Here is a 20,499-nt window from a genome sequence, read left to right on the forward strand (position 1 = left end):
GGCAAAAACATCAATTTAAATAAAAGGGATAGGTGCAGAAAAAACATGAAGAATTAGTTAATTTGTTCTTCCATTGGCTTTTAGGGGGCTGAGAGTTTATTATCTGCTCAATCCACATTTTTGAGGATCTTTTTGCTTTTTGAGCTGATAAGGAACCATTTTCAAAAAAAAAGTTTCTTAATTCAACTCTCCTCTCCAGTTGGGAATTAGGTGACAGTCGAGGTTGTGAAATCCATCCTTAAAAAATACTTGCCAAGAAATAAATTCCTTTGAATATAATACAAAAAGTAAAGTTTAAGCCATCCATTTTCTAATTAGACCAAATGCTGACTTAGTTGGAAATAATTCGTGGATTTTAGGTGCATGTATACAAAGTGCCTGTGAATTTCTGCCTAGGTGTTTTGTTGAATTCCCTACGAGACATGAGAATTCGTCTAAAATAAAATATACCTCACAAGGAAGGAAGATGTGCCATCAATGAGTATATGCAAGTAGGCAATTAAAACGAGTATTTTCCAGAATATTTTAGGAAAGGTTACACCACTGGAACATGGTATATTCTCTAAGGCAGGTTTCTCAGCCTCAGTACTATTGACAATTCTTTGCTGGGAGTTGTGGGGGGACGTCCTGGGGTAAGCAGCATTTCTGGCATCTACTCACTAGATTGCCACCAGCTGAGAACCACTGCTGTATGGTAAATAGTTTGTGGAGGGAAATACATCCACTTGCATATATGTTATGATTTGTCAAAATATATCAGTTACGTTTCTCATCATATCTTAAATATTTTTATCTAAAATATATGCAATAAAAAGATAAAATCTATGCAAGAAATCATATCCAAATGATTATATAGCTAGTTTTTAAATGTGGAAGAAAGAGTTCTATATACTAATTTCTTAAAAACCTGGATGACTGGATAACAATGAAATACGTCAAGATGAATATAATTTAGGGCTAAAAGTTTATGTGACATTTTATTTAAGATTTTTAATTTCTCCTTATTCCTTAGAAGTATATTTATGTTTTAGTATCCATTAACCTACCATACATTTCAGTAATCATAGGATCATGAACTAATAAATGACCTATGGTTGTTTGTTCTTTTTCGGTGTAATTTAGTTAAGGATTATAAACACAGTTAAATTATTTATGGAACAAATTTCAGCAATCAACTCAATTCCTGTTTGTGGGCTATATACCATAGTACCAGAAATTCTCTGGGGGCAACTGTGTTTCTTTTTTTAAAATACACAATGTATGCATATTTCATAATTATATATTATTTAAAATGTTGCACGTGGTTGTGAAAATGTACCTTAGAAAGTGAGTGTTTGAATCATGAGTCAAGTCAAGTTGCCTTACTGTTAAAAAAAGTGAGACTTCATGGAACACTACATCAAAAACTAATGATGTAATGTATGGTGATTAACATAACATAATAAAATAAAATAAATTTTCTCTTTTAACCCTGAAAAAAAAAAAAGTGAGCCTTCCATTCCTACACAAATTTATGAGTTCAAACTACAGTTCCATCAGTGCTTCTCAGACATTGATACAAATGCATAAAATATCTGTATTTCAAAATCCACTTACTGCACAGTTGAGAAACTTTGACCTAACTTTCAATTGGAAGTAATTAATCTACACCGTAATGATATGCTAAATGTAAAATATTAGTAGAATAACCTAATTCTATAAATGTTTCTCAAGTAATGAATATGCTCAATTAAAATCATGCTCATTGACTGATATCAATATTTGATAGTATCTACCTGCATTAGGCATTTTTAAAGATGAAATATGGAGAATCTTAAATCAGCATTAATGAGTTTTGCAGCCATTTTTCATGATAGGGATTATCTAACTTTGAACCACAATAAAGCAAAATGTTATCCTCCCCAAAGAGAATTCTATTGTCACTAGGTTTATATTATTAAAAAATATCATCGAGGGGTGCCTGGGTGGCTCAGTCGGTTAAGTGTCTGAATCTTGGTTTTGATTCAGGTCATGACCTCAGGGTCCTGAGATCGAGCTCTGTGTCAGGCTCCTTGTTCAGTGGGGAGTCTGCTTGAAATTCTCTCCCTCTGCCCTTCCCCCTGCTCATGCATTCTAAAATAAATAAATAAATAAATAATCATTATATTTTTAATTTCATCAGTAAAATTTGTGAAGTTTTTTTCCCTTGTTATGTAAGCACCTACATAATATTCTTGATTAAGCCTCTTGTCCCATCAACCCTAAAATTATTACTATATGATCCTCTACAGAAAAAGCTTGCCAATCCCTGATTTAAGTCATGATTCTCCAAGTTGGCCAAGAGCCCAAGTTGGGCTCAGCTGGGCAGTTCTTTTAGTCTTGGCTGGGGTCTTCCACATATGTGAAATCAACTGTTGGGGCTGATGTGGCTGCCACTACTGAGTTGCCTCAGGTAGAAAGGTTTGTTTCTCCTTCCTGTGGTTTCCCATTCTCTAGCAGACTAGCTCAGGGATTTTTTACCTAGCACCTGGACAGAGTTGCCAAAGAAAGAGTGAAAATATCTTCCGATGATCCTATGTTACTGTAGCCATATTATATTGGCCTGAGCAAATAAGCATTATGAATTGATTCCCAAACTGTTATCTAATTGTCTAAATAGCTTCTCAGTATATTCAAAGATATTAGGCCTTCTATTATGTTTATTTTCTTGGAGACATATCTCGTGGATATATCTCCAGACTGGATTGGTTGTTCTCTAGGTCTGTTACATAACTGTCTAATCTGGATCTCCCTCAGGCATATTTCTGGAAATTCACTACATCTCTCTTGAACTGTTACTCCAGCATTCTGGATATCATTGAATTCTTCTTTCTTGGTTTACTCCTTTGTTTTGACAGAGCACTTCCTGCAGGAGATTCTTGAGAAAAGGCACATGGGAAATAAAAGTTTTGATATTTTCTTTGTCTGAAAAATGACTTTATTCTACCCTCAAACTTAATTTATAGTTTGGCTAAGTGTGGACTTCTAGCTTGGAAATTTCTGCAGTTTTAAAGGTTTTTGAGAAATCTGATTACATTCTGATATCTCTTCAATTGCATAAGTTTTTCCTTCTCTAAGAACTTTTATACCTTCTTTATCCCCATTTCTTAAAAATTTCATGACAAACCTAGTTATAGGCCTATCTAGAAACTCAGGTCTTACAATATAGAAACTCATGTCCTTCAATTTGGGAGATTTACTTTAATAATAATACTAAAAATACATTATTTCTTGCATTCTGTTTTCTATTTTTCAAGAATCCTCTGATTCAGCTAATGAACCTCCTAAGCTGACTGCCTAATTTTCTACTCTTTTCACTCCTATTTTCTGCCTTTTTTTTTTTTTTTTTGTATTTTTACACCCTTGTCTCTGGAAGACTTCTACAACTTCATCTTTTCTTTTTTTTTTAACTTTCTACTATATTTTAGATTTCTAATCTTTTATTTGACTTAAAAATAGCATCCTCTTCCTGTTTCATAGATGTAAAATCTTCTCTTACCTTTAAGAACCTTAATGATAGGTTTTTTTTTAACTTTCCACACTTTACAGAATGTTTTATTCCCTGTTTTTCATGGGAAGTTATCTGTTCATACTTGACTATTTGCTCATGTTTAAAGAGGAGAGCACTAAAATGCTGAGTAACATCTCTGTGCTTGCAGTTGTGGTTTATGGACTATGATCTTAATAGCAGAGTAATCTGGCTTGGTTATTTCCTTGGGGCAATTTCTGATACCAATATATTTAGGTCTTTTATCTTGGGCTGTCTAAATTCCTCAGAAAAGAATCTTCCAATTTCCTGTCTGGTTGTCAGGATTCTGAGAGCTGGGATAGGAAAAATGGCTAAGGTTCTCCATAAGCAGCATGAAACTTGTCACCTTGCTCTCCTCCCAACCCCATGTTCACTTTGCCTTGGTGATCCCTGTTCCCAGAGACCCTACATTTTATTTTTTTCCAGATAAATAACCCCAGTTTTCTATCAGAAGTGGAAAAAATGCATGGGGGCCTAACTGTTTATTAAACAGACTTTCAAACTTTCCTTCTAGTTGAGTCCTCACCTTCATTCCCACTTCCAGAAGTTTCTGGTGCCACAAACAAGTAAGCCTTTAGGAGTTTCTACAATATATATTGGTCTTCTCAGTTTCTAATTTAGGGTTCCATTTCACTAGAGTTTTCATTTCAGTGGCGTTTTAGAAGGGAGTGGATAAAAACAAGTATTCTGTCTGCTCGTTTTAACATGATATGTGTTAGAAAAAATGTATTAAATTTTTGGAATCATTTTAGATTTACAGAAACTTGCGAAGGTAGTATAAGAGTTCTCATATTTATTTCATCCAGCTTCCCCTAATATTAACATCTTACATAATTATGGGACATTTATCAAGATAAGAAATTAACATCACACAATAATAATAAATAGATTGAAGATATTATTTGTATTTCACCAGGTTTTCCACCAATGTCTTATTTTCTGTTCCAGGATTAATCCAGGGCAAAATGTTGCATTCAGTCACCGTATCTCATTAGTCTCCTCTAATTTCTGACAGTTTTTCAGTCTTTCCTTAATAGGACATTGACACTTTTGAAAGGCACTTTTCAGGTATTTTGAAGAAATATGGATTTATCTCTTTTTTCTCATGATTAGACTGGGATTATGATTTGGGGGAAGAATACGATAGAGAGCATGCTTCTCATTATATAGTATCTGGGGAATGTGGCCTTAAACATAATTTAGCACTGGCAGTGTTAACCTTGATCATTTGGTTAACATGGTATCTGCCAGGTTTCTCTGGTACAAAGTTAACATTTCTTCCCTTTCTATAATTTATTCAATTAGACATGAACAACTAAGTCCAGTCAACACTCAAGAGGAGGTGAATTAAGTTTCATCTACTGGAAAAGAGTGTGTATCAACATTTATTTTTAGAGATACATGAATATTTTTAGACTACAGACAGTTTCTTCTATAGCCATAGAACTGTTCCACATTTCTAATTCTTCTTGCTTCAGTTCTGGGATTTATATTTTTCTTGATAAGTTTTCATCTCATCTAAGCTTTACAACTGATTGTTACTAAGTCATTTATATTGCTTATATCATATTTAAAATTCGTGTTGCATCTATGTTAGGTCACTTTATTCATTCCTCTGACATGTTTATTAATAACATCCTTCTTCATCAATCTTGTCAAAGATTTGTGAATTTTATGTCTTTTAAGAAATGATAATATTTTGAAACTTTCCAATTCATGTTGTAAACTTCTATCATAAACTTTATTATTTCTTCCTATTTTCTTTGGATTATCCTATTCTTTCTTTTCAAACTGTATTAGTAAATTGGGTGTTAGCCCATTCTTTCCCAGTCTTTTCTATTTTCTAATGTATGTATTTAAGACTATGATTTTCCTTTGAAGTACCACTTAGATGTTTCTCATAATTTTTTAAGTAAATAACTATTTTAATAATGACATTATTTTTCCTTTGTGCTTAGCTTTAAAAAAAATTACACATATTAAAATGCACAAACCTTAAGTGTATGTACAGCTCAGTGGATTTTCACATACATATACACCCATTCACCTACGACCAAGATCAAGATAAAGAATATCTATATACTACAGAAAGTTTTCTCATGCTTTTGCCCACCAGAGATAACCACTATTGTAATTTCTATCAAATGCCTCAGCCAGATGTGCTTTGTCATGTATCTTACTCTTCCTCATACTGAAGCAATTTACGCATTTGACAAATTCCCTAGTTCATTATAAGGTCCTTGAGCACAATAGCAAAGTCTCATTCAGGTTTGTAATCTCTGCAAAAACTACCATTTGTCATGCTCATAGCAAGTATTTGATATACAGTTCCCTGGACGTGCCATGCTCTCTCTGGTTGAAGTCATTTACCCTTAGCCTCCTCCTGTGATGATCAAATGCACTCCTGCACAACTCAGTCTGAGCATCATCATCATCTGTAGCCTTCCCTGAAATGTGTTAGACCTTCCCCATCTTCTCACAGGGTGGTGAGTTTAGCATCCCTTGTATATCTCAAAGCACTCCACAACTCACAATCATAACAACTGCTTTACTTGTCTATCTTACCAACTTGAGATCTCTTTGACACCAGGGATTATATTTATTACAGTTCATATTCTTTATGACTAGAACTCTAATACAGTATCTGGTACAGAGTATAGATGCATAATTCATCTTCAATAAATAAGTTAATTTTTTTCCCCAATGCAAAGAAAATCTACTTAAGTGTAGGGATTGTAACTTACATTTGTGTTCCCCAGAGCACCTGTATGGTGGGTACACCCTAGGTTAAAGCTTCCCAAACTTTCTCAGTTCACAGCTCCCTTGCTGTCTCAGTAATTTTTTCTATGGTGTCCTCTAGGCCAAAAGAAATACCTATTTGTTTCATTTACTAACTAGTTAGGTCATAACATAGCAGCCATTTGAAAAGATGATACACAAAAATTGAAACTCAAATACTTTCAATTCATTTTTAACCTAAATTACTTATTCATGAGAATTCTGTACGTAGCAGGAATTGACAGCTCTGTAAATCTTGGCATAAAATCAGACAATGACACTCTCATTTCCTGTTCCACATGGATATTTCCATGGTACTTGCAACCCCCAAACCTAACTTCACTATGATATGATGTACTAGAAAGGAATGTAAGACAGATTCGTATTGTCAACCTAGTTGTTTACCTGGTTTCCAAAAGATCCCAAGTATCCGTGTGTGGCCCCCTAATATTTGAAACATCCTGCAGCACCCTCGTAAGTTCACTGCAGCATCCCAGGCACCTCGGTGCAGTTTGAAAACCACTGCCTTAGGTAATCGCAATAAACATCCATTCACTCACTGTTTATTAGCCTTCACACTCTGCTAGGTGTTAAGACGACAAAGGTGGTTAAGACGGTGGTAATGATAATGATGATAACAGTAATCATAACATATCAAAACACCACCACCACATACTGTGTTCCAGACACTACACTAAGTAAGGGAATGGATTTCAGCTGGGTCAATAAAACGCATCAATGATACTTCCAATTAAAGATTCTGGGACCTAACAGAGATCCGTGTGAAAGACACAGCAGAGTTAAGCAAAATATAATGTAAAAAGTATTAAAATAAAATTACAAAAGCAATGATAACTTGGTGTTTAAAGTTAACAAAATAGTGTTATTTTTGATCCTCATATTTCATCCTCAGAACCAGTTTGAGAGGCAGGTATACACAGCTATATACTTAAGTTACATGTTTAAAAAATGGCAATATAAATACTTTAAAAGGGGTTTTACAGTAATTATTTCTAAGAGAGATTTTCAATGATTATAAGAATGGCCGATTTTTGGAATGTTAGTAACTAGTTCTAAATCTGTGGAGTTGGAAATTGCCATGTATCTATAATGACACAAAAAGAGAAACCGAGGTTCCTAAACTAAAAAAATGACAGTAGAAATTATATTTTCTTTTTTTTTTTAAAGATTTTATTTATTTATTCATGAGAGATAGAGAGAGAGAGGCAGAGGCAGAGGGAGAAGCAGGCTCCCCGCGGAACAAGGAGCCCGATGCGGGGCTCGATCCCAGGACCCTGGGATCATGACCTGAGCTGAAGGCAGACGCTTAACCGACTGAGCCACCCAGGCATCCCGAAATTATATTTTCAATACATACATTCTTCAATCTTCCATCCAATCCATTCTTCACAATCCTGGATAAAAATGATACCCTTTTTGCTAGATACCTTGTGATTTGATAGCTTTGTATCGTACTGAGCTAAATTTTTTTACCTACTTCTTCTAACCTGTCCCCCCTCAATTAAATTGAAAAAAACTCATTTTATGACAGTCCTTCAAATAGGTGAAGATGTTACCATATCTTTATTTTTCTCTTCTCTGAACTAAATACTCCAATTCCTTCTATAGTTGTGACAAGGTTTCCTGCTCTGTTACTGGTCTGCCCACAATACTTTTTTACATGACATTTATGGTCGCTAAAGTTGTTTCACAAATCTATCTCAGTTTTCATTTTAAAACGTTACCAAGGGCCTCACAACAACTCTGTGAAGCAGGTATTATAAATCCCACTTTACAGATCTGAAAATGGAGCCTCATACATTTTTAAAAAGTGGTCAAGGTTATGTCAGCACAAGCTAGGACTCACATCTAACCCCACCTACTTCTTTGCATATTTATTTTGGTAATCAATTATTCTTTTGATCAGAGGTAGCAGAAAAGAATTTGCAGCCTCACATGAAAGAACATGAAAGAGCTAAGATTAAGCTTCCATTAGTGTTCAAGCAATGTGATCAAGATGGAAATTTCTCCATCTCCAGTTCTTAGCTCTGCCTTTGGTGTAGGATCCATTTTCGCAAAAGTTCTACACATATGGTCCCAAGATGGTTATTAACAGTTCCAAGGACTTTCCCATTTTCTTACTGTGAATGACAGTGTTTATATACCTGAGGAAGCAAGTTTCAAAAATGGAGCCTTATAGCCTTGACTCAGTGAATGTGTGAATTCTTAGAACCTGCTAACACAGAGGTAAGACATAATCATTATTAGCCTAAGTAAATTAGGGCTTATGCCTAAATTAGAAAGTAGGTTAAATCTCACCTAAACCACATGGCTAAGAGATAAAAAGTATCACTTTGGGAAGAGAGGAGCAGATGCTGAGGAGACACCAATAAATGTCTAAGATGATCCCATTCTGATTTGGAAATATCGCTCTTAAAACATGGATATGGAAATGAATGTGATGCTTCCATCAGACCAGTGAAAGAGTATACTACTTTACCTAAAAATTCTATCTGGACTCATGCATCCACTCATCACCTAACTGCAAATCTATACTAGCTGTTCAAAGTAATCATTTGCTGAAGCTAAAAGTAATTACTATTTCCTTGAATAACAATAAGAAGAATCATCTCAGTTTGGCACCCAACAGACAATCCAATTAATGTATGTTTTTAAAGGATGGTAACACCCAAAGCACTATTTTTGCTGACCCCACTTTTGGTAAAATGTACCATTTGAAAGCAACCAAAACTCTGAAAGAGCCAAATTATGTTGATGGAGATCAAGTGTATTTTTTAAAGATTAACATGTCTTCCTAAAACAGTGTTGGTTCTATACCATCTTATAACCTATTGCAGTTTTCAAGACTCAGCTCCTACTTTCAGGGTGCTTAAATCTAGTGGACAAAACAGAGAAACAGATCCTTTAAATATAATACGCCTGGGAAGTGGTAAAGTTATATACTGAATGCCAAAGAAGAAGAAAGAACACTTGATTTAACTTAAGAAATGTAAAAAGAAGTTTTCTGGAGTTAAAAAAAAAAAAGCTAAGTTATTAAATAACAGTGGGTTTTGCAAGTTAGGAAAGTGATGGTATCTCAGGGTGAAGGCACAGTATGACTAAAGGCCCAATCCCATCCAATAGCATGATATGTGTACCAGTAGTTTGGTACTAAAAGCATGAAACGTGAAGGAGAATGGCAGAAGATGAACTGAATAGGTAGGGACCAGGTCACTGAAAGTTTATATTTCATGTTCTGAAAGATTTATAGTTCATGCTAAGTAGCTTGAATGTTATCCTATGGGGCTATGGGGAGGCACTGAAAAATTTAAAGTTCATTCATTTTTTATTCCAAATTGAAAGGGGACAAAACTAGAAGCCAAGAAATCAATGTAGGAAGTCAAGGTAAACAATCAGAACCACAATGAAGTCAGTGATAGCAGGCAGGCTGGAGGTGTGTATGCTTAAGGATTATTATCAGGTAAAATGGAAAGGTTTTAATGATTAAAAAGGTATCAAAGTGGGGATGAGAGAGGGAGAGTTTAGGAAAATCTCCAGTTGTCTGGACTGAGCAGCTTGGTAGATAGTTATCTCACTGAATGAAAATAGGAAATATAGCAGGAGGGAAAGGTCTTGAGAGGCAAGAAGATAATTGATGCACTATTTGTTACTTGTCCCTAATTGCAATAATTTTGACAAAAATGGAATTAAGATTTTACCTTTACTTAACTAGATGGTTATCAAAGTTTTATAAATAAAAATTTTAAAACAAACTAATGAATCAAAACTAAGTAAGTCAATACAGAAAAATTATTTCACTGTTGTCAAATTATCTGGCCTGCTAAGCTAAAATAGAAATGCTATTTCCTTTTTTAAAAGAAGAGTCAGGTGGCAATGCTGAATTTCTTAAAGAAAATTTAACCACTGATTGTAATGTCTGTGGCTTTGGGGGAAACATAACCCCAAATTACAGTGGCTGTGGTTATAAACTATTATAAAGAGCTTCCAACGTCAGACATAGTTTAAGCGTCTGTATGCCCTGGAGTTCTTTTACAGGACTTTGCTAGAACAGCAAAATTAATGACTCTTTTCTTTTTGCCCATGTTGGTGTCAATAACACATGTACTTTCCTTTTGTTAACAACGATTTTCAAGGGACACAGAATTAATTGAATATGAAAACCAAAAAAGTTAGAGTCATTAACTTTCTTCTGAATATTTCAGAGAAAAAATGCACCAATCTACAATCCACACTCTGATTTAGCCTTAATTTATGATGAAGGCCAAACCAAATTATCTCTCAAATCAATTCAGAGAAATATGTGCCCCAATCCTTACGAATTGTGTTTTCTGTCATAGTTTAACATTTCTCTCTTCAGTTAATGTCAGTATTAACACAGAGAAAATCTACAGGTAAATTATAAAGCCAAAGCTGTTTGTCTTCCTTACCTTTGTCAGAGCAATTTTAGTTACTTAAGTTTACACCATTTTTCGCTTTGCCACACTCCATCTTTTCCTTATTTCTAGTGTGACTTAGTGGCCAAAGATGCTAACTGCTGTTAATTCTAAATTTTATTTCCAAAATTACTTTAATTAAATTTCAGTGCTATGAAATAACCTCTTAGAATTAAAAAGATAGCTTCCAAGCTTTGATAACGTCAGTCCCTTCAGTCAGTACTCAAACAGTTTGCAGTTCCCTGGACAGTACTTCAGGCTGTATGGATCACAACTGGCTGCTGAAGAACGAGGGGACAGAGGAGTACTGGCCTCTGAAATCAGACAGGAGGTGAGCAGAAGATGGTGGAGCTGCTGTTTAGACTCATGGCCCTGAACTTTCTAGAAAATGGAGATGAAGCTTTGGCCACTTAATCTGGGTAGCAGTGTGATACAGAAAGCACTAGTAACTTTAACACCTTCGCAATATCATCTGAAATACAACCCTCACAAGTATGAGACTATTTCCACAATTACACAGTTAATCTGAAGTGGCCATATTTTTTCTAGGTAGAAGATGACTGTATTCGGTAAGAGAATGTCATGTAGGGTCCTGCATGTCCAGAAAATTTTTGGTTTTTTATGTATTTGGCTTTGACACCATCTCTATGGTTATTAATCCCAAGTTTTGATCTCCAGCCCTGACAACACACCTGAACTCCGGACACACATTTCTAACTGCTTACTCAACATTTCCTCTAGGATTATGAATAGGCACCTCAAATTTAATATGCACAATTTAGATTATTTATCCCCATGAAACTTAACCTTCCTCACCATCTCTAATTGCCATGTATCCAAGAATTTATTCTGGTAGTTATCTGTTTAAAAAAAAAAAGCAGCTTTATTAAAGTAGTATTTATATACAATAAGATTCATCACTATAAAATACATTATTTGGTAAGTTTTGTCAAACGTAACTGCCACCATTATGATTAAAATATTTCTATCACTTTCAAAAGTATTCCCCCACAACTACTGATTTCTTTCCTCTTAGATCAGTTTTGCCTTCTTCTTCAAAATTTCATACAAGTAGAATCGTAACATGTAAATTTTCTGAGTCTGGCTTCTTCCCTAATTTCCTTATCTAAAGAAAATCTCTACCACCCATTCTCAGTCAAACACATAACCCTTTCCACAGCTCATATCACTATATGGAATTGCCTTATTCACTCTAAGTTTTTTTCAACTTGAATGTAAATTCCATGAGTGCCTAGGGACTTTGTCTATCTTCTTTGGTGCTATATGCCCAGAACTTCCAACAGGGCTGATGCATGGTAGATACTCAATAAATATTACTGAATAAATAAGGAAATGAAAATAGCCCCTTTGAGTTTTTGCTACTGAAATTACCTACACACTGAATGATCACTGAGATGAGTGTGTGGTTTATTCTAAGATGAGAACACTGGGAGGGCGAACAGTGTAGGAGTTGAGTTGCAAGGCCTCCGCAGTAACGCTGTCTGATTTGAATACAGCCCGTTGTCTCTTCTAAGGGGTTACTATGGACTTGAGGAAGTTACACAATCTTCCTAAGCTTTAATTTCTGCATCTGTAAAAATGGAGATAATCGTTTCTGCCTCTTGAGAGTATTACATGAGATCACACGTGAAAAAACCAGGAGAAAACTGCCTGGTACTTAGAAGTGAATTAATGACACAGTACTGTTGGAGTTATTGCCGTCCCCACCACCGCTACCACCACTATTATGTTACTATGACTATTATGGAAGAAAAACTTCCATAAAAACAGGTTTTTAGCTAGCAGCCTAAAATATCTGTAGAGAATAAAGCCAGGTAAGTTCTCCTTAAACATAGAGAACTCTTACTGTTTTCTGTCTAATATTCCAGGTGTTTTCCTAAAAGTAGTAACAAGGACATTACATATAAATCTGAAACTCACAGTTAAAATCCTGTGATTTTAAGGGTATGAACAAGCTCAAGAGGCAAAATTTCACGTTCCTAGCACTAGTAGTCTAGGGGTAAAGTTTATTTATAAATTATATTTCTGGTGCTGCAACTTAGGTAATTTAGGATAATTAATTAAAGGAATTTTTTACAGACCAAACTGTAGTACTTAATTGCTTTTTCCAATTTGCCTTTCTATGGAATTAATGTGATTAATTAATGAAATGATATCTATATGTTTACTTGAGAATTTTGGATGAATACAATTAAGTCTTATAAGTCATCTTTCTGAGTTAATTGTATGATATTTTGGATCCTGACATTTAAGGACAATGATTAGTTTTCTGGAACACATTCTATAAGCCACATATTAGGCTAGGGCCTCCAGAGCATAAATATGATTGAGACACTTATGAAGTCCTCAATTCAGTGGGAAGGTCAGTCAAATAAGTAGGTATTTGCATTTGATATATGGAGTAAGAGAATTATAAACTGCAAGATAGGAGGTTAGGGCCTTTTCCCCTCCAATAAATGACAAGTACTCTCTGAGTATAGGTAACAGTAGGAAGGAAAATAAGTGTACACCCACATATCTGCAATCTTGATTTACAGCAAAAAGGAGCACTTTTAAAAACAGAGTGGTCCAATAATTTCTAGTGCTAGTTTCTGAAGAGCTTCCATACACATAATGTATAAGATGAGGAGGCTTATAAATCTTGAGAAATGATCTCCTTTAATTCTTTTAACATATTTATAACGGCAGATTTGTCCTTGTTAGGTCCAACATCAATGTATCTTCCATTGACTGCTTTGGTTTTCCTGTACTTGAGACATACCTTCCTGTTTCTTTGCATATCTGTTTTTGTTGATAAAAATGGACATTAAAATAATATAATATAGTAACTCTAGAAATCAGATCTCCTTCAGCTCCCAGGAGTCATTGTTATTGCTGTTATCTGTCTAGAAACTTTTCTGACCTAATTCTGCAAAGTCTGTATTCTTTGTCATGTATAGCCACTGAGGTCTCTGCTGGATTAGCTCAGTGGTCAGCAAATAATTAGACAGTGAATTCCTTAAATACCTTGAATTAGATAAGTGATCTATCATTTGCCAAGGGAGTGGTGTGCTGGGTAACACCTTTAATACTGCCTGTTTATAACTCTGCCTTAGCCTTCACTTTTTGTTGAATACAATCAAAATCAGTCAGTGGTGAGAGATTAGGGTCTTCTCAGGTCTTTCCTGGGCAGGTGCACAACCTTGTGCATGTGTATGACCTTCAAGAAATCCAGGATTATTTTTAAAAGTCAGAGTTTTTCCAAGCCACCTATAATAATGACATTTCCCAAATTTCCCTTTTAAGTTTTTTGGCCAGGCTCTTGTTTGACCAAGTGGTATTTCTGTCTTAGGCAGAGGTTAAACAATTGCCACTTATTGTTTTTGACAAACATGAGGATAAGGCTTTCCCACTAAGTAAGCTCTAAGCAAATGGGGACTTTCTGGGAAGCTACCAGATAGGTCAAACAGTAATACCTCCCTGTAGATAGGTTTTTTTTTTGTGGAACTCCAAATTTAGTCTGCCCACTCTAGTGGCTTCTACATTGCTGGTTTTCATAGCTACCATGGTTGTGAGGCTACTACTTTTTTTTTTATTCCTCTTTTTTTTAATTACGTTATGTTAATCACCATACATTACATCATTCGTTTTTGACGTAGTGTTCCATGATTCATTGTGTGTAACACCCAGTGCTCCATTCAGTACGTGCCCTCTTTAATACCCATCACCCGGCTAACCCATCCCCCACCCCCTCCCCTCTAGAACCCTCAGTTTGTTTCTCAGAGTCCATAGTCTCTCATGGTTCATCTCCCCCTCCGATTTCCCCCCCTTCTAAAAAAATAAAGTCTTAAAAAAAATGCCTAACAACAGCCGGCGCACTGCAGATCCTCAGTAATTGTTAATTTATGCCTGAAACTTTCTTTCCCCAACTATTCACAAAGTAAACTCCTCACCTCAATGCAGGCCTCAGCTCAAATGCTGACTCCTTAGAGTCCTTACCTAACTATCCTATTTATATACTGGTTCCCTGACTCTCCAGACCTTACACAGCTTCATTTTAATTCATGACACTGATCACTATTTCACATTATGTTATGCCTTTAATACTTTCCTGTCAGTCTTCTTCACAAGAAGGCAGGAAAATTGTTGTTTTTTTTTACTACTTTATCACCAGAAATAAGTACAGCCCCTGGAATGTGGCAGGCAGTCACTTCAATTATTAATGTGAAACACTGAAGAGTAAGTTTGACCAGGTCAATTTGTTTGCTTGCCCTACTGGCCTAAATAAACAAAAGATATATGAACTTCATATGGCTCCCAAGAGAAGTAACTTGTCAGTTTTCTAGACCAGAATTCTGAAGCTCTAAGGGGCTAATGGAATGACAACTGTTTGGTTGTAGTTTCTTACTACAAGTACATGAAAATGAAAGCAGCTATTTAAGAAGACAGAATATATTTGACATTACCACCTCACATTTGAAAACCTGAGAGTTAACTGGAAACATTTTTTTCTGCTATATATGTTCTCTGTTCAATTCTCTTAGCCACAAAGCAGTTAAACACACATATACACACATACCACACCCACATACTCTCTTTCTCACATGCACCTAAAATATGCAAACACTTGAAAGAAAATAAATACAATGCATTTATTCATGACATGCTTGGATTATCTTCACAGTACTTTGAAACTGTGGCAAACAAATGTTAAAGTATATCATATATTGTAGTGTTTTCTGTAGACAAGAATGCTCCTGACAAACCAGCAGAGAAGTATGCCCTTTATGATACATACTTTTCTGTTTGAGTGATGAACGTGTGCTGATTTATTCATGCACTCTTGCCCAATTTCATGGTGACTAATAGCCCACATCTATGTGAGGTTAGAGGAGTGGTCTGTGGTCACAAAAAGTTTTAAGTAAACTCTCCCAAATCAGAACTTAACCAACAATCTTGACCTTACTAGCACAGAATTCCAACCAACCGAACTGACAATTAAACATCTTATATACAATACGTGCTCAATATGTATTTGATGATACTAACAACAGAAGAATTAGAAAGTAATCATTACTCTAATAGAAAAAAGAAAGAAATAAAAGAATAAGATCTGTCACTACACTACTGTTTTCTTACCACAAAAACTACCTAAAGATATGTTTAATTTTTATAACAAATGGGTAACCATGTGCTCAAGAATAAATTTAAGTGACATTTTTTTAAAAATGTATAATATTTATCCTGGATATTAAAAGCACTGATTTTTTTAGGGCTTCATTAAGATTAGCTTATGAATTACACGAAAATCTTCTAGGTTGTTTGGTAAATGTTAGTTGTTTTAGCTACATTTATAATGCATGGTTGAATAAACAATGGTAGCATATGTAACACTTTGATCATGGAAAACAAAGACTTCTATAAATGTTATTTTTTGCTTTTTATACTTGTTTAAGGGAAGATTTATTCAGGTATCTCACTACCTATGTAACAAAAAGACTAAAAACATGGAAAATAGAGCCATGAAAATGCAATTATGGAACGTGAAAGTACTATAGTTTTTAATTGTTCAGATAAGTAGACAAAAGTTATTTTGTATGTAGGCCATACTTGTTGATATGTTATACCTTTTATGAAACCACGGGGATTATCTGTGAGGTCCTATTAATTATCAGTATCAACTACAGATATACAGATATATAAATTAGACATAATTAACAGAATCAAACTGTTTTCTACCTATATATATATATTTTGTATTGATTATGTATGTATGTATTTGTGAAAAAAGAAAAAAAAAATTAAACCGGAAGTTTATATAGCCGCAATAACTAAACATTTAAGTTTGGATTCTGACTTTTTAAAAAATGATAAAAAGATAAAATTATAGTAGAAGTACACTGATATGTTAAAAATTATTAGTTTAAAATATTATTATTAAAGGCAAAATAATTAATATTGATATGTCCACTAAGGTGATTTTAAAATCAAATAATAAAGAAACTTCATTTTGAGAAAAAATAAGGAAAAAGAAAGTACTTACAAAGAGTTAATTTTACTAACCTGACTTATTTTTCTTTGTTCTTGTATAGCTTTTAGAATTGCCTGAGATACTTTTTCTTGATCTTTTGCATGCTCAGTCTTCCATAACTCTCTTTCTTCAGCATGGGCTTTTTCCAAATTTTTTCTTTCTTCTTCTATGGCTTTTAAAACTGCATCCTTCATTGCTTCTTTCTCAAGCTTCAAAACAAATAATGATTCAAATGAAAATATTTGAATGAGTACCTGCATAAGTTCTTGAATAAGAAAGATTTGGGTTAACCTAAAAGGTACAAAACTTGAATTCTATAGGGTTTAGTTCTGACACTGTTGTTTTTATGCATACTTAATAACTGGTGTAAAATTAAATCAATTATTTGTTTTTGTACAGATATTCATACATTACTTCCAAGGCACATCTAAACTTCACAGAAACTAAACATTAACTTAAACTAGCAGTTTTCAAACTATTTGGTCTTAGAATCTATTTACATTCTTAAAAATTATGGATTACTTTAAAAAGCTTTTGTTTATGTCGGTTATACATATTATGATTACCATATTAGAAACTCAAACCAAGACAAAATAAAAATATTTATTAATTCATTTTATGTTAACACTAAATGCACTGTACATTAATGAGTAATATCTTTTATGAAAAATAACTATATTTTCCAAAGTGAAGAAGTGAGAAGAATATCTGTGGACCTCCTTAATATTTGACTTAATAGAAGATAGCCAGGTTCTCATATCTACCTTCTGTTTTAAATCTGTAGTATGACTTTTGGTTTAAGTACATAAAGAAAACTCAGTCTCACACAGATACATAGTAGAAAAGGGAGGAGTACCTTGTAGCCAGTTTGGATCTTTGTAGATATTGATGATTCTATACCAAAACTTAACAAAGGATAGTTCTTAAAGGGTAGTCGCAATAAGGAAAATCACATAGTGGCAATGAAATTTTTGTATTCTGCTACATTTTCTTTTCTTGCACTTTAAATGAGTCCTTTATCTATGCATGAATTTTTAAAGCATTTTTATTTGGAAAATATTGATTCAGTAAATTATGCATCTCCTCTAGATGTTGACACATTTCATTATATCATAACAAAAATGAAGGTCACATTTGTTAATATCACCATCAATCTCATCAGAAAAGTCTTTAAGTATCTGAAATCAGATACAAATTTTCCAAAATTCTAATTTTGCTTTAAAGCTCAACTTATCATTGGCAACAAAAACTGTTAGTTTTCTGGAGATGCTGGGCTCATTCTGTTTACTTTGGAGAAAATGTCTGCCAAATACTGAAGTCTGCATAACCCTTGTTATTCAGTAAAATGGTTTTCCATGAAAACTGTCGACTTCAGTTGCAACTCAAACACAAGAATTTCTCTCAAGAAAACCATCATACTTCAGGATGCAGTGATGTCCATGATCCTCCCACTTTTGATGCCCACCCTTAACACTTTTCTCTTTCTTCCAGTTAGTCATATTTGAGACAAGTTATCAAAGTGAGTTACCATTTTCTGAACCTCTGTTTTACTTTACAATTGTTCTCTGGAACTACTCTCTTATTATGCTTAACAATGCTCTCCATTTTGTTAAATCCAAATAACATGTTTTTGTTTTTTGTTTTGTTTTGTTTTAATCCCTATTTTTCTTGACCTCAAAGTGACCTTCTACATAGTTGACTATTTCTGTTATCTTTTTCTTGGTTTGTACAATAGCATGCTGCTTTTATTTCTACTTCTATGACTGACTCTCTTCAGTTCTTTGTAACTTCCTTCTTTCTCTGGATTTTAAATTTTGGAGTTCCTTCAGGGCTCAGACCTTGTACCACTTGTTACTCTATACTCTCTTGTGAGGTGATTATATATAACAATAATTTACATGGTTATCATTACCATCTGTCTGCTGAAAAAAAGAAACAAACCATATTAGCATCTTCAGGTCATTCTTTTCTCCTCTGAGCTGCCAGTTGATTTAGTTGCCTACTTGTCTTGTCATCTGTATATATCACAGGCACCTCAAACTCTATACCAAAGAAATAGTACCACTTTCCATGTTGTTTCTGAGGCAGTACTCTGAGGGTTCCCAACTTGGCCTCCTTCTGTATTATCCACACCAAAAATATATGCTGATTCCATCTCCTATTTCTAGAATTTGTCTATTTCTTTCCTTTAAACTATTATTACTACTTTACTTCTGTCATTCACTATCTTTTATATAGACTTTGGACACACTCTATTAATTTTTTCCTTGCCTCTAGCCTTTCTTGCCTCTAATTTCCCCCAAATTAATGTAAATTATAATTATGTCATACCTACACTCAAAAATTTCAACGTGTCTGCCCTTACCTATGGAATAAAATTCAGACTCACAATTCAGAATACTAGCCACCCTTCAAGCTAATTTCAAAAATAATTTATTGTTCAAAACTCCTGGCACAGAAGTACTATCTATATACTCATAATTTTATGCATTCCACCTTGCCTTATTGATAATAAGTAATACTTACATGATTGTAATCTTTAAGACAAAATCACAGTCATCCTTTAAGTTCCACCCCTGGCACGGTGATGTGCAAATATGAAACTTTCAAAATATCTGCTTACTAAATTTAAATCCAAATCTCAAAAGTTAGTGCTATGTTTTTGTTGGCATATGTATATTTAATATCTATGGATACACTACTTAGAAGAGGTATTTCAAAGTTGGCTTTAAAAATCACATCTTTTTGTAAATATATATATACATACACATTATTTGTGATGATACCTATTAAATACCAAGTACTTGTTAGTGTCCCAACATATATTCTCTTTTAATAATAATCTAAATATGCAGTATTTCAATGTCATTCTAGTCCTGTGTAACACGAATTTAACAATATGTATAGCAGCATTCTAAGTTTAACAGGAAAAAGAAGAAAAAAACCCTTTGATTTTTCTGTAATGAGGTTTAATACCAAAAAAGTAGACTGACTAATGAAGTCAGTTTTTAAATTCCACTTACATAGAAACCCATTATTTCAGATAGAAGTACCTTTGTAGCAGATACTAATGCCTCTTTATTTCTTTGCCTTTCTTCTTCCAAACATTTTTCCAGTATCTCCTGTAAGTGATAAGACAGTTGGGTAGACAGTAAATGTATTATCTGAGGAAATTATTTGAGGTAATAGAACACATTCTTTCTACACTCTGAGCAAACTTAAAGTATTACCTTCTGTTCTTGAGATTGCTGAACCAAAGCTTCCTTTATTTTTTCTTTCAACAGTTCCTTCTCTGTATCTAGCATTTCAAGGAGCCTCTGATGCTACAAGGAAAGATAAATGGATTATGATTATGGCTCTGAGACCAATAATCTATCAACAAGGAGTATAGCTGGGGGAATTCATTTGCCTGGTTGTACTCAAGTAGTCACTAGAGGACACAATGGGGAGATTGCTGAAACGAAGACTTACAAGAAAAAAAAGCCACTGAATTCACCTTTTTCCAATCAGCCAAGAGATCTCTGTGTGACCCCAAACTCAGCAAAGTACATGACATGAGATCTAACTTAAGCACAACTACTCCAAATTGGAAAATGAATCAGAAAATGATAAAATGTCTTTATTCAAAATTAAATCTAGAAAAATTACTCACTAAAATTATTAGCTTACAGCAAAAGAAGCAATCAGAT

At 34.1% G+C, this 20,499-nt stretch overlaps 1 protein-coding gene across 10 annotated transcripts in view; it reads right to left on the bottom strand.

Moving 5' to 3' along the window:
• The window catches only part of CCDC91 (coiled-coil domain containing 91), a 347,484-nt gene that overhangs the window by 86,213 nt on the left and 240,772 nt on the right, over nt 1–20,499 (bottom strand). For 7 of the 10 annotated variants that reach the window (XM_064591467.1, XM_064591466.1, XM_064591462.1 and 4 more), the window contains 3 exons: nt 20,041–20,133; nt 19,834–19,932; nt 16,843–17,019 (listed from right to left, as the gene is read on the bottom strand). In XM_064591467.1, coding sequence (XP_064447537.1) covers nt 16,843–17,019; nt 19,834–19,932; nt 20,041–20,133 — 369 coding nt within the window. The remainder of the gene's footprint in view (nt 1–16,842; nt 17,020–19,833; nt 19,933–20,040; nt 20,134–20,499) is intronic. The other 3 variants (XM_045873693.3, XM_064591468.1, XM_045873696.3) reach the window with 1 other exon arrangement.

The sequence above is a fragment of the Mirounga angustirostris genome, unplaced genomic scaffold, assembly GCF_029215605.1.
Source record: "Mirounga angustirostris isolate CCGP_5_RB_7025 unplaced genomic scaffold, mMirAng1.0.hap1 SCAF_5, whole genome shotgun sequence".
NCBI lineage: Eukaryota > Metazoa > Chordata > Mammalia > Carnivora > Phocidae > Mirounga > Mirounga angustirostris.